General features: G+C 41.9%; 1 protein-coding gene across 9 annotated transcripts in view; it reads left to right on the forward strand.

Annotated features, from left to right (window-relative positions):
• The window catches only part of FGFR2 (fibroblast growth factor receptor 2), a 69426-nt gene that overhangs the window by 48151 nt on the left and 8373 nt on the right, over positions 1 to 12902 (forward strand). For 3 of the 9 annotated variants that reach the window (XM_075216305.1, XM_075216307.1, XM_075216313.1), the window contains 4 exons: positions 3479 to 3669; positions 5160 to 5307; positions 8608 to 8813; positions 12417 to 12568. In XM_075216305.1, coding sequence (XP_075072406.1) covers positions 3479 to 3669; positions 5160 to 5307; positions 8608 to 8813; positions 12417 to 12568 — 697 coding nt within the window. Of the gene's footprint in view, positions 1 to 3478; positions 3670 to 5159; positions 5308 to 6259; positions 6405 to 8607; positions 8814 to 12416; positions 12569 to 12902 lie in introns of all 9 variants that reach the window. The other 6 variants (XM_075216306.1, XM_075216308.1, XM_075216314.1 and 3 more) reach the window with 3 other exon arrangements.

Here is a 12902-nt window from a genome sequence, read left to right on the forward strand (position 1 = left end):
TCTACCTCCCCATCAGTACAATGTACTGACCATCAGCATTACCAAACTCCACTCATCAGAGATCTGCGTGAAAGAATACCCATCACTTGCACACACTGGAGCCAGACATTAGTTTGTTGGAGACATGACCATACAGGCTATGAAATCACCAGGATACGGTAACGTGGCTCAAAACAGCTAAATCACTTTTAATGCGAAACAACTTATCCATTCTCGAGGAACATATAAAATAAATGCCACAGTGACTGGTGGCTACAGAATTGATTATTATGGTTGTTTATATAGTGCCAATCATACCACGCAGAGCTGTAATGAGAAAGATGATGTAGTGATGAGCTGCATGGGCATATACTGAGCTAACGGCATGTCTGTCCATGGTGCATAAGGGGGAAAGCTGAACTACGAAGTGGCGACCGTTTTGCCATTTTTCTTTGCAACGTAAAAATGTTTTTGTTTTCTAAGATGTATATTTTTTGCCACTTTTTCCGAAAAAAAATAAAATACATTGGTCATTTGGCAACTTGCTGGATTTTGACATTTATAAAAACCTAGGGGCTAGATTTACTAAGCTGCGGGTTTGAAAAAGTGGGGATGTTGCCTATAGCAACCAATCAGATTCTAGCTTTCATTTATTTAGTGCCTTCTACAAAATGACAGCTAGAATCTGATTGGTTGCTATAGGCAACATCCCCACTTTTTTAAACCCGCATCTTAGTAAATCTAGCCCTAAGTCTTTTTAAAGGTGGAGCTGTTGCTGTAGCTGTCTATATAGGTTTGACCATAAATGCTCCCCAACATATCAGATCTTGGCATTAACTCATACTTACCTACTTTCTTCAGCTCCCTTCCGGGAGCCAGCCAGTGGAGGGGGGCGTGAAGGGGCGGGGTGGCCGAAATCGCGTCATTTCGGCCCCGCCCCCTGTGACGTCATGACGCAAATTGCGTCATTTGACAGCGGGGGCGGGGCCAAACGCCGCGATTCACCGGGAATCGCGGCGTTTGGGATCTAATTCTGCCCACTTCACTAGGAAGTGGGGCACTTCCTAGTGAAGTGGGCAGAATTCGGGAGATTGCCACACTCGCCCGGGAGTCCGGGAGACTCTCACAAAATGCGGGAGTCTCCCGGACATTCCGGGAGAGTTGGCAAGTATGCATTAACTATGTCCACTTACTGGAAAATAACAGTGAAACCTGCATTTCTTATAAATAATTATATCTGCTTCATTAGTGTGGAGTGGTACTGTGTCCATGAAACCTATACAGAAACAATCTGTAGTATTTACTATTGTGCACTATTGGTAACGGTGTTACATGATGGTCTGTAGTATAGTGTAAGGAGAAAGTCTTTATTGTAACGTAAAACTACAAAGGTGCCTCGGTGATCATTTTAAGATTCCTTTTGCATTTTTCTCTCTTACCCCTCTGTGCTGTAATAACACGCTGCAAGTAAAACAAGGTTGGTGCTTGTGCTGGGGCTGCCAGCATTACGTCAGTCTACTAATTCCCTGCAGAGTGCCAGGGAGTGCAACCTGCATGAAAGCCGCCTTTGTTTCAGGGAGGTGTGCTGGCTTTATATGAGGCTGCTCGCTGGATGTCTGTTTGTGAAACAATTTATTGGAACACGGTATGTGTGTGTGTATGTAAGACGCTCCCTGAGATTGGATACACTTGGCTTCTTAACACCTTCATTGCCAGTGAAAGGTGGAAAGCAGTTTAATGATCATTACCATTAAGAAATTGTTTTTGAAGATTGTTTAAAAATACTTTTTCAATGCTTTTGGGGGAGCAGGGGTATTTATTTACTGGAAGCAGAGCATGCAAGGGCAGCACGGTGGCTCAGTGGTTAGCACTTCTGCCTCACAGCGCTGGGGTCATGAGTTCAATTCCCGACCATGGCCTTATCTGTGTGGAGTTTGTATGTATTCCCCGTGTTTGTGTGAGTTTCCTCCAGGTGCTCCCGTTTCCTCCCACACTCCAAAAACATACTAGTAGGTTAATTGGCTGCTATCGAAATTGACTCTCTCTCTCTGTCTCTGTCTCTGTGTGTGTATGTTGGGGAATTTAGACTGTAAGCTCCAATGGGCAGGGACTGATGTGAATGAGTTCTTATCTGCTGTTTTTTGCTTATCTTAAGCAAACCCACTATGTGCATGGGGGATAAGAAGCAAAATCCACTGAGTAAGTGAATAATTTCTTAAGTTAAGATGAAAATCCATCTTAACTTCACTCTTATCTCCCTGGTTCTTCTTAAAATAAGCATCTTAACTTTTGCACAAGATAAGATCACTAATGAATCAAGCCCTCCATATTTTTTACACTATCTCTACCATTACCAAGAAAAAGATGAATGTCTTTCAGTAGTCTTAATAGTTTGCAAGTGAAAAATAATTTTTCTTTCTGTGTAGAGAATGAGAAAAATCTATTGTAGGCGGGTGAGACTTGTGCTGTGTTTGTACCAATCTAAGGTCATTTAATCGCTGATCAAAAGAAACAAGAGTACTTTTGACAGTTGTGTTACCATGTAATGAACCAAGATACCATTCAAGCAAAGGTTGGTTATCAGATTAATTTGGCAAGAAGCTGTAGGAGACTTGGCAAGGCTCGACATACTATAAATGCCCCATTTTCCTGTCCACACACTTTATTTATTAGTCTGTGTCCTGTCTGCTAATGAATAATAAACTGGTTTTAACCCATTCTACCATCGATCTAAGGCTTCTTGTTTTATAGAACTGCGCAGGTTAAATGTAACCATCCCACTTACAGGTGACAAACAGCTCTTGGCATTCTGAACTAGCTGAGAAGCGGGCAGGGAATCCGTGCCCGCTACTAGTTCTGTGGCCTGTGAAAACCAGCATGTTTTCCATTGTCCTCCTCCGGGCGGTATCTTTTGAAGCTTGTGCTCTCTCCCTCCTCCCTCCGAATTACTTACAAATGCACATCTCCCTCCCTTCCAGCTTGGCACTGATTTTGCTACAGGGGCCAATGCCAGGAACTTAACAGGTTTACAGACTTGAGTTCTTCTCCCGCACCCACCTCTTCTACCACCCCCCTCCTTCCTTGGTATATCTACCCTTTTATATTCTGATATATATAACTTTTGAATATGTATAGTGGAGGATGAATGTGTGATCGGTAATCAATGTCTTTAATAATACTGATTATTTTTTTTTGTAACAGCGGATACACTGTTTCGCATGCTTTTCACTAAACCGTAAAGATTACATTATTCTCTGTTATGGGGAAATTACGCTTGAAGTTTAACAGCCCTAAAACAATGTATGTCTTTTGGAATTCTGGTAGAACAAAGTATAGTCCAGTTAATGTGCTTCTCTGTGCCAAATAATGTATGCACTTATTTATCTACATTGATAGAAAATTGAAATGGTCACGTTTTCAGTCGTGTACAGTCCTATGCAGAAGAACAATTTGTAACTTGTTTTAAGGTAATAATAAGTGATTCTTTAACCTCCAACAGAGCGCTCCTCTCACAGACCCATTCTCCAGGCTGGTCTTCCTGCCAATACCACTGCAGTTGTAGGAGGACATGCTGAATTTGTATGCAAGGTATACAGTGATGCTCAGCCCCACATTCGCTGGGTGCGATATATAGAGAAGAATGGAAGCAGATATGCAGATGACGGTACGCCATACACAAAGGTTTTGAAGGTAAGGATTAATAAAATAACAAGGATATCCTTATTTGTTACTATAGAATTTAATATAGACAGCTTATTCTTGCTGCTGAGCTGTTTCTCAGATAAGCCCATGTAATCATCACATGAATGTATTTAAAAACACTGATTGCGGCAGCCAATAAGGTAGTTTTTAACCTAATGGACCATAAACGCTGATATTGGAATTCCCTCCCTCGCACAATAAGATTTTCCTCTGATATTCAAACCTTTAAACGGTCTCTGAAAACCCACCTTTTCATGCAACCTTATAATATTCCTCAACTAACCTCCCTAGGTTACCCTATCATCACCATTTACACAGTTCACACAAGACAATAATCCTTTAACCAACATTGCTGTGTGTCTGGCTCATACAGCGCACTAAGCACTTTTTACCTTTGCACTCTGGCTGAACCAATATGCAGTATATAGCACTTACCTTCATGTATCAGACTTCATTGTTCCTTAGATTGTAAGCTTGCGAGTAGGACCCTCTTACCTGTATGTATTACCCAGTATTGTTTTATTACTTTTTTTGTTCCCAATTGCAAAGTGCTGCGGAATTTGCTGGTGCGATATAAGTGATGATGATGAAATTGGGCCCAAAATAGTCCAGATCGGCATTTTATCAGGATTTATAAGATGTTGACTGTGACTGGTGAAAAATAAGGATTGAACAATAGGGCAACAGTAACCAATCAGACGCTCGCTTTTCATTGTCAACTTCCTACACTGAGCAACTGCATCTTTCTGAGATTGCCACACTCAGGACATGGATCCAGCTGCTATCCACTCCTATAGGGCCTTTGCAATTAACCAAAATGTGTGTGTTCCACATGTATGTGTACTCTACAAATATTTCTTCTACGTGGGTGTGTGTAGATATGCTCCAGTCATGAACAATGTAGCGGTGCCGCAACCTGATTGCATTCATACTAAATAAAAAAACAAACAAAAAAACATGCCAATATATGTATAAACTACAGTCAAATATGTCTGTAAAAAGAGAATTTTTCATGTTATTGCTTATAATCTGTGAGGTCTGGTGTCATCAACTCAATGTACATTATTATTGATATTAGAAATCACCTCGGAATCCAGTGGTCTGTATGAAAGAACTCAGCCGTGTACTTGTATATAGTGACAGAACGCCTCTGTGACTGCTAATATCCCTATAATGTACACTAGGTAGTGTACTCATCTATGTAATAGATAATAATTATGTATTTTACTGCCAATATAGTAGTATCTATACTTAAAAGGATCCTTGATAAAGAAAGTGTCTACTTTAATTTTACAATAGTTACATCTAGTCACAATAGTTGGCGTGTTCAACCTACTGTGGTGTCCAAGACATCTGTCCTCTGATGATCATACTGTGTTGTGTACCACACCATAAGAGGTAGTGACTGCTGTACCACACCCCTTAGACAGCAGTGACAGCTCTATGTTTTTCTTCCTGTGTCGCCTGCCTGTTTTTAGCACTCGGGAATAAACAGTTCCAGTGCTGAGGTGCTGAATCTGCACAATGTGACAGAAGCAGACGCGGGCGAATATATTTGTACGGTCTCCAATTATATTGGAGAGGCCAACAAGTCAGCCTGGCTCACGGTGGTGAATCAAGAAGCAGGTAACGTCTCCTACCGCCGCACACAGGCTGCAGTTGTGCTCTTTGTGCTTCTGGCGATGGTGGCGTTTGACAAACAATCTGGAGATGGGGGTTTTGCCGCACTTTACGGCGGCCATGGAAAAATACCCACAGTGTTACAGGATTTCACTAACTGACGTCCCCCTCCCCCTCCCCCTTCTTCTATTTTCTCTTTTTTCTCCTAAACTCATTTCCTTTATTATTTTACACTCTTTTTTTCAAACCTTCCTGTAAGCCCTATTTCAAAGCCCTCCCTGCCTCAACCGCCTTGGTTTCCTTTTTCTCTCGAATACGTTCCCTATTGCCCACAAACGTTTGAGGCAGGCATTATGTGGGCTGAGCCAGTGTTCGTAAGAATGCAGAAATCAATTCACTAGAGAGAAACTACCTCATGCATCTGAATTGATAGGCTGCATTCACATCCCTGCCTACAGAATGTCTGCCTTCACTATGTGGGTTCTCCTTACCAAAACATCCCATTTAACCAGAATGTTCAAGGAATGAAGGAATTAGAGTATGTTTCTGGCTTATACCTGCTCAGCGCATTGGTATAATCTAGATAAGAAGAGATTATCCTATTGGATAAGAGTGAAGTAAGAAATCTCCTTCTTTTTTTGAATTTGTACCCAGAGATGAAATCCTTACGTGTGGGTCTCGTTTTTCCATGTCATGTGATTGCATGCGTAAACGGTGGCTATTCCTGGTGAAGGGTCATGTGCATTAATCTGCACATTATGTTTTCATAATGGTTTTTCTTGGTGACTCTTTGGTGTGTTGGGTCTTTTGGAGAAGGTCTCTGTGGAAAGCAAGGGAGATCCCCAAGAGGTTCACGTGCCTGGCCAAGGCTTGAGACCTCTCCTGAGCCCACTCCACTCGTGTCTCCTTCTCATCGGGTGTTCCTTTTCTTTTCTTTATTGCCATCCTTCTCTTCCAGGCTGCCGGTGTTAACATTACGGATGAAGAGATAGAAGTCTTGTATGTCAGGAATGTTTCTTTTGAGGATGCTGGGGAATATACTTGTATAGCTGGAAATTCCATTGGTATTTCTCAACATTCTGCCTGGTTGACGGTTCTGCCAGGTATTGTTCTTCTGTCTTTGGGTTTCTGTCTTTACCTCTTCTATTGCGGTGGTAAGCCATGAATACTCTGCTCCTGTACTTAGTTTCTACACTGTTGGAAACAATATAGACACCCATCGATTGCAAGAGAAACTTAGCCACATATATATTTTGGCTTTTATATTTAATTTGCTTCATGGGGAAAAAACAGTGAGCTTGCTAAATATAAAATTCAGTAGGAGAACATTTTTATTTCTTCGTTGGAGCTGTGTAACGGGGTTTACCTCTGCATTCAATCTCCCAGTTTCCTGATTGCGTAGCATGAGTTCTTTATGCAATCAGGGGAAGATGTTTTATCTCCATTTTGTTTTAACCCCTTTTCTGCTGCTAAAACGAAGGGTTTAAATCATACTGGAAAAAACATCTCTGGTGTACAGGTCTCTCCTGTCCTCTTTCTCTCTGTCCAGGCTCTCTAGACTTTTCAATCTTATTTTTCTTTTTTCTTTTCCTGCTGTTATAATGCTTTGCGGGACAGACAGCTACTTGCAATGGTAAGGTAATGTCACCCCTTCATAACACTAGTTATCTGCTGTTCATCTAGTTCAGAAGTCTGCTTGATGTATGTGGATGTAGCATGGGTTATGTGTGTGTGTGTGTTAATATAAATAATACTAATTTATATACGGGAGACGCTTTGTGTATTAACACTTTTTGATAATGGATGTTTTTAACAATCTATAAAGATAAATTTATTCATATTCTAATTTTACTCTACACACTAAGATGTAAACGTGACACTCTTAACCATTGGTTGAACTACAGCTCCCAGTTAGGCACTTATTTATTGAATAAACAACAACTAGAGGCCTAAGTATACTAAGTATACTGGACTTGTTTGCATCACAACTATGTGGTTCTACTTTTCCAATTAAGTCTTTCATTTGTACGTTATCTGATTACTTAGACTCTGCCTATGCAGATCCATGAACACATTCAGATACTTTCTTGCAAGCTTACTACTTGTACCTAAATCTTAAGCTGGTGTCAAATCAGGTCAGTGTGGTTGTGAGTCCCCGCCCTGCGTTGCCCGTCGGTATGCGTTATCACTTGCCAGTAGTGGCAATGCATGATTGCACTGTGCTCACATACAGCTCAACGTCTCGGTTCCAGGATGGGGAGGTCAGGTGTTTCTGCTGTGTGTGCAGTGGTTCTGGGCTGCAAAGTGTAGGGAAGAATATGTGGAAAGCCTGTGATAGATATGACAAGGAAAATGTCACAATGGCTGTTTGTTCATTTAACCAGGGCACTGGTGTTATAGTGGCTTATGCCCACTACACATTTCCAAGCATGTAAAATGCCACAGACCGGTTTCGTATCTTGTACAAGAACCAAGGAGCAGATTGATCTCTCTGTATAATGTGGTGTTTTAAAAGGGGTAAATAAAATCTGTAGACTGGGGAGGGCAAGGGGGGGTCTACACAGGGAGGTGACATGTTGGGCATGTAGTCATGGAACGAGGGTGAGTGCATGATGATTTATTTGTACCGTCTATCGTTATTCTCTTCTAATCCAACAAATCACAGGACCACAGAAACACACACACCTGAGAGTGGTAGCAAGCTGTATTTTAAGAATATCATACATAATAAAAGTGGTCATTTTGTCACAGAATCGCATGTACCGATGGATAATCATTTTACTGCCACATAAAGGCCATTCTTGGCATTTTTAGGATTTTTGTTTCTGAACCAATCCTCTCTGTGGTTACCTGAGAATGTTTTGGGTTCTTTTTCTTCCCCTGAAATGTTGCCATCCTCCTTCTGACTCTTCGTTAAGCCTATTGCCCTTTTTGCTACATCAAAATAAGAAGTTTGTTTTGAACGAATGTTGTGCTATTACATTTTTGTGCAATCGCAGCACTGACTTTATTCTTCCCAATTTCATATTTAAGCTTAAAATGTTAAATGTCCCATAGCTGCCCCGGTTGTGTACACATAAAATAATATGATGTCTTATTAGTCAGGTTTCACTAACAAAATGTAGTCTATTAGTCAGTATAAGGGATACACATTACTTTAAGGCATGCTCATTGTGTGCATGTGTGCGAGTGGAGTACATCTGTGTGTTTTTGAGTTTTATGTATGTATAAGTATATAAGCCGAAAGCTGCAACTGACGCCCCAACTTCTACATGATCCCTAACTCCGTTCTCCACTCATTTAAAGGTACAGAGACACCCGTTGAGGAAAACTCTTTGCCTTACTACACGGAAATCGGTATATACATTGGCGGAGCCTTTGTTATCTTCTGTTTCTTTGTGGTTTGCATTGTGTTCCACCTGCGCAATGGAGCCAAGAAGAAGAAGACCCTCATCGGACCGCCTGTAGTCCACAAGCTCAGCAAACGAATTCCGCTGCACCGTCAGGTAACAGAAAGTAGATAAAGAGTTCAAGAAAACTTTATGCGTCGAACAACAGCCGCCATGTTCAGTCAGATATCTCAGAGCTGTGCTGTATTGTAAGACTAGCCAAGGAGACCGCCGGTTCCTGCTACAATACTGCTACAGTTTAAAAAAACACGAATTACTGGTTAAAATACATTAAAAACATAGAACCTAGAGAGACATCAGCAGGGGTCAGTTTCAGGGTAGTTACCGTTTGACTTGAGGTTTTGATTTAAGAAGAAAGCAATCCTGCTATTGTACATTAATGTGTTACAAATCATGTATAAATGAAATAATGCAGTTATGCATGTTTCAAAATTAGCTGAGTGTCCTATCTCTTTGGTGGGATTTGCCATCTTTAAAACTCCTACTTTAGAAATAGTTGTTTTTCTTTCTAGCAGTACCCTGGGCCAGTGTGTGGAAATGTGAATCTGCAAGACTTTCAAGTAGACTACTATTTAAGAGACTGCTCTTTTCCACACAGGCAGGGGCGCACGCAGGGGGGGTTTCTGGTTCTCCAGAAACCCCTCCGCGACGAACAAAGGCTAAACAGTGCCCCTACATAGCGGCACTGTACAGCAGCCGCGGCGCTGTCAAAGAAGTTTCCGCTGCAGGGCTGTATACAGCACCGCCGCGGACGCTCCTTTGACAGCGCCGCGGCTGCTATACAATACAGTGCCGCCGAAATGGAGCTGCTGCGCATCCGCGGACGCATGGGAAGCAGCTCTCTCTCTCTCTTTAAATATCCTGTGTGCGCCCCTGTCAGGAGTATGGGAATGTTAGTGCAGGTTTCCCAAGGTGCAATGATTTGATATTTCGATATTTTGCTTTAAGTCCCTGATTTAAGAGAGGGAGTTTTTTGGTTTCTTTTCTGGTTTGTAATGGAGGAGAATGTTTAAGTCCATCACAGATTTTACTTGTTAGCAATGTGTGAGAAGCTGGGGAAGTGTTGTACATAGTATTTTACCTTTTTTATATTTCAGATGTTAATAATCAGTTATTAGGTGTAATTGTCATTTAAACATTTCCGGTGGTTTCTGTTTTACCATTACAGATTGGGTAGGCATAATAATGAATACTTGCCTTTTGCACCTCCTAAATAATGCGCTACTTCTACTTTAGGTAACTACTTAAAGAAGAACTCTTCTTGCAAAAATGTGGTTTTGGGTTAAGTATAGAATTAAGATAAACCCCAAACTTTTCTTTGTTTATGTTGGCTGGAATCCCCGGTGGCTCTTATTGTCCATCACCACACTCCTCTCTTCCCACTCTGTCTGTCTGAAACAAGCCGAATGGATGTAGATGCCCCTCACGAACAGGAGTTTTATCTGGCAGAGGCATAGACATCCACTCAGTTTATGTCAAACCGGCTGAGCCAGGAAGAGGAGAGTGCTGGGGACTGTTTGACCCGGTTGATCGAGCAGGCGGAGTTCTCCCATGTAAGTAAAGTTTTGGGTTTTATTTCAACTCATTCCAAAGCTACGTGCTTCGTTTTGGATGGAGTTCTCTTTTTAATGACCGCATTTGAAGGAGCTCAACAAGGAAAATATTATGGCTTTCTGTGACTACTTTTGCTACAGAATTGGAAGACCTAATTCCCAGCAGTCCCCACTTTTCTGGCTTTTGAAGAAAATTCCGAGTCAATATTCAGTAACATACTGTTGTGGTGTTTGATTGAAGGTGTTATTGGTTTGTGTTCTTTTATTGTATGTTATATATAAGTTAATATTAATTCAAAATGAGTATTTAAAATTCAATATAATTATGTTAAAATTATGTCCTGTGGTTGGGAAGTGTTTGGCACATATACCGTCTGATTTAGATTTAAGAGCTTATCCAGCACCAGGGAGCAATATTTGCACCCGGAAAAACCATTTTGTGCTGCAAAGTGTACAGCCTGAGTTAGAGTTGTGAGGGGCGTGGCCTAGCACATAGAATTTGACGGCAGATAAGAACCGCTTGGCCCATCTAGTCTGCCAATTTTATCCTGTGGTAACCGCAAACCCTATTTGATTCTTTAATCTTTGTAAGGATACCCTTATGTGTATCCCAAGCATGTTTAAATTGTTCTACTGTATTAGCCTCTACCACCTCTGATAGAAGGCTATTCCACTTATCCACTACCTTTTCTGTGAAGTAATTGTTTCTCAAATTTCCTCTGAATCTACTTCCCTCCAGTTTCAGTACATGTCCTCGTGTTCTAATACTTCTCTTCCTTTGAAGAATGTTTCCCTCCTGTACCTTGTTAAAACCCTTGATATATTTGAACGTTTCTATCATGCCCCCCCCCCCGTACCCCCCGTTCCCCGTTCCACTCTCTGCCTCAAAATATACAATACAGTGCAAAAAATAGAGCTGGCCAGTGTATGTGTGCAACATACACAATTGTGGAGTATTTACCCTGCATGCAAAGAAAGGTTTGCATTTGCTCCCCTTACACTGCAACCACACTTTTCACCTAACTATAAATCAGCCCCATGGTGTCCTATGCCTATACAGAGTAATGTAATTGTATTATTCTCATGCTCAGTGGTCAGGTTATGCTGGGTAGGTGCAGTATCCTCTTTCAGCAAATGATGGATCACATACAACATGTACAGACTTACATCCCCAACAGCCAAGTGTCCCGAGAAAATTGTTTTCAAAGTATGGAAGAGCCATCTGGATTGCGGAGCTGGAGAACCCCCGCTTCACCCTTTCTCATACCATGGTGGGCTTTGCCCACCTGCCAATCACATGCTTTTAAATTTAAGTCCTGATTTATTGCACTTGACTATACTATTGATATGAGGTTTTCCTCCTAGTATAATGGTAAATGAGGTCTTACGCTGTTGCTTGAGGAATATTACTGTATAACTCTGGTTTGGTTTCGGGTGTCTACCTGAACTAATTTTTCCGTCAATGCATTGTTATTTTTCTTTCTTTTTAATGGGCAGCAGTAACAAGTAATTCTGATATGGGAGGGAAATACCACATGTAACACACACCGGTTTAACCAAGCAGGGAGTAATGAGACGACAGGACGCAGTGGATAGTCCGCCTGAAACCTGAACATATTTACTGATTACGAGTGTGTAGATACTCACTAGTAGCTGTAGCGTCTACTGTTTCTAACAAAAATGTAATTAAATAGAATATCTGTTCTAGCTATTAATTACGGGCAGCGCGGTGACGCAGTGATCAGCATTGCTGGGGTCATGAGTTATATTCCGACCAGCGCCCTATCTGTGTGGAGTTTGTATGTTGTCCACGTGTTTGCGTGAGTTTCCTCCGGGTGCTCCGACACATCCCAACAACGTACTGGTAGGTTAATTGGCATCTTACAAATATTGATACTAGTCCGTGTGTATGTGTGTTGTATGTAATTTAGATTTGAGGCTCCAATGCGCAGGAACTTCATATTCTCTGTACAACATTGTGCTATATGAATAAAATAATAATTGAAGTCATAAATAAAAAATCAGTTTGACAAGGACAGGTTTTATTATTCTTACAAAGACCAATTTAGTTGGCACATGGTGGGCTGGCTTTGGTATCGTTCTTTGTGCTGCTGCCATCGGGCATATATCACATCACCTCTTGCTCTTACAGGTGTCTGCTGATTCCAGCTCCTCCATGAACTCCACAACTCCTCTGGTGCGGATCACTGCTCGGCTCCTGTCCAGTGCCGACACCGTGCTGCTACCGAATGTCTCCGAGTATGAGCTGCCTCATGACCCAAAGTGGGAGTTCCCAAGAGACAAGTACGTCGTCATGCCACCGTCCTCTATGGATGCGTTCTCTAATACTGAAAGTTTATTGTGATTATTAGCAGCGGCGCACGGAGGATTGTCGGGGGGGGGGGGGGTGTTTCCCCCCGCCGACCCCAAAAAACAAACAAACCGAGAGAGAGCTGCTGCGCATGCGCAGCAGCTCCGTTTCGCCAGCGCTGTTCTATACAGCAGCCGCGGCGCTGTCTAAGAAGCGTCTGCGGCGGTGCTGTATACAATACGGCGGTGCTGTATACAATACAGCACCGCCGCGGACGCTTTTTTGACATCGCCGCGGCTGCTGTATAGGACAGTGGCCACTTAGCGC

This window comes from Mixophyes fleayi, chromosome 6 (genome assembly GCF_038048845.1).
Source record: "Mixophyes fleayi isolate aMixFle1 chromosome 6, aMixFle1.hap1, whole genome shotgun sequence".
Taxonomy (NCBI): domain Eukaryota; kingdom Metazoa; phylum Chordata; class Amphibia; order Anura; family Limnodynastidae; genus Mixophyes; species Mixophyes fleayi.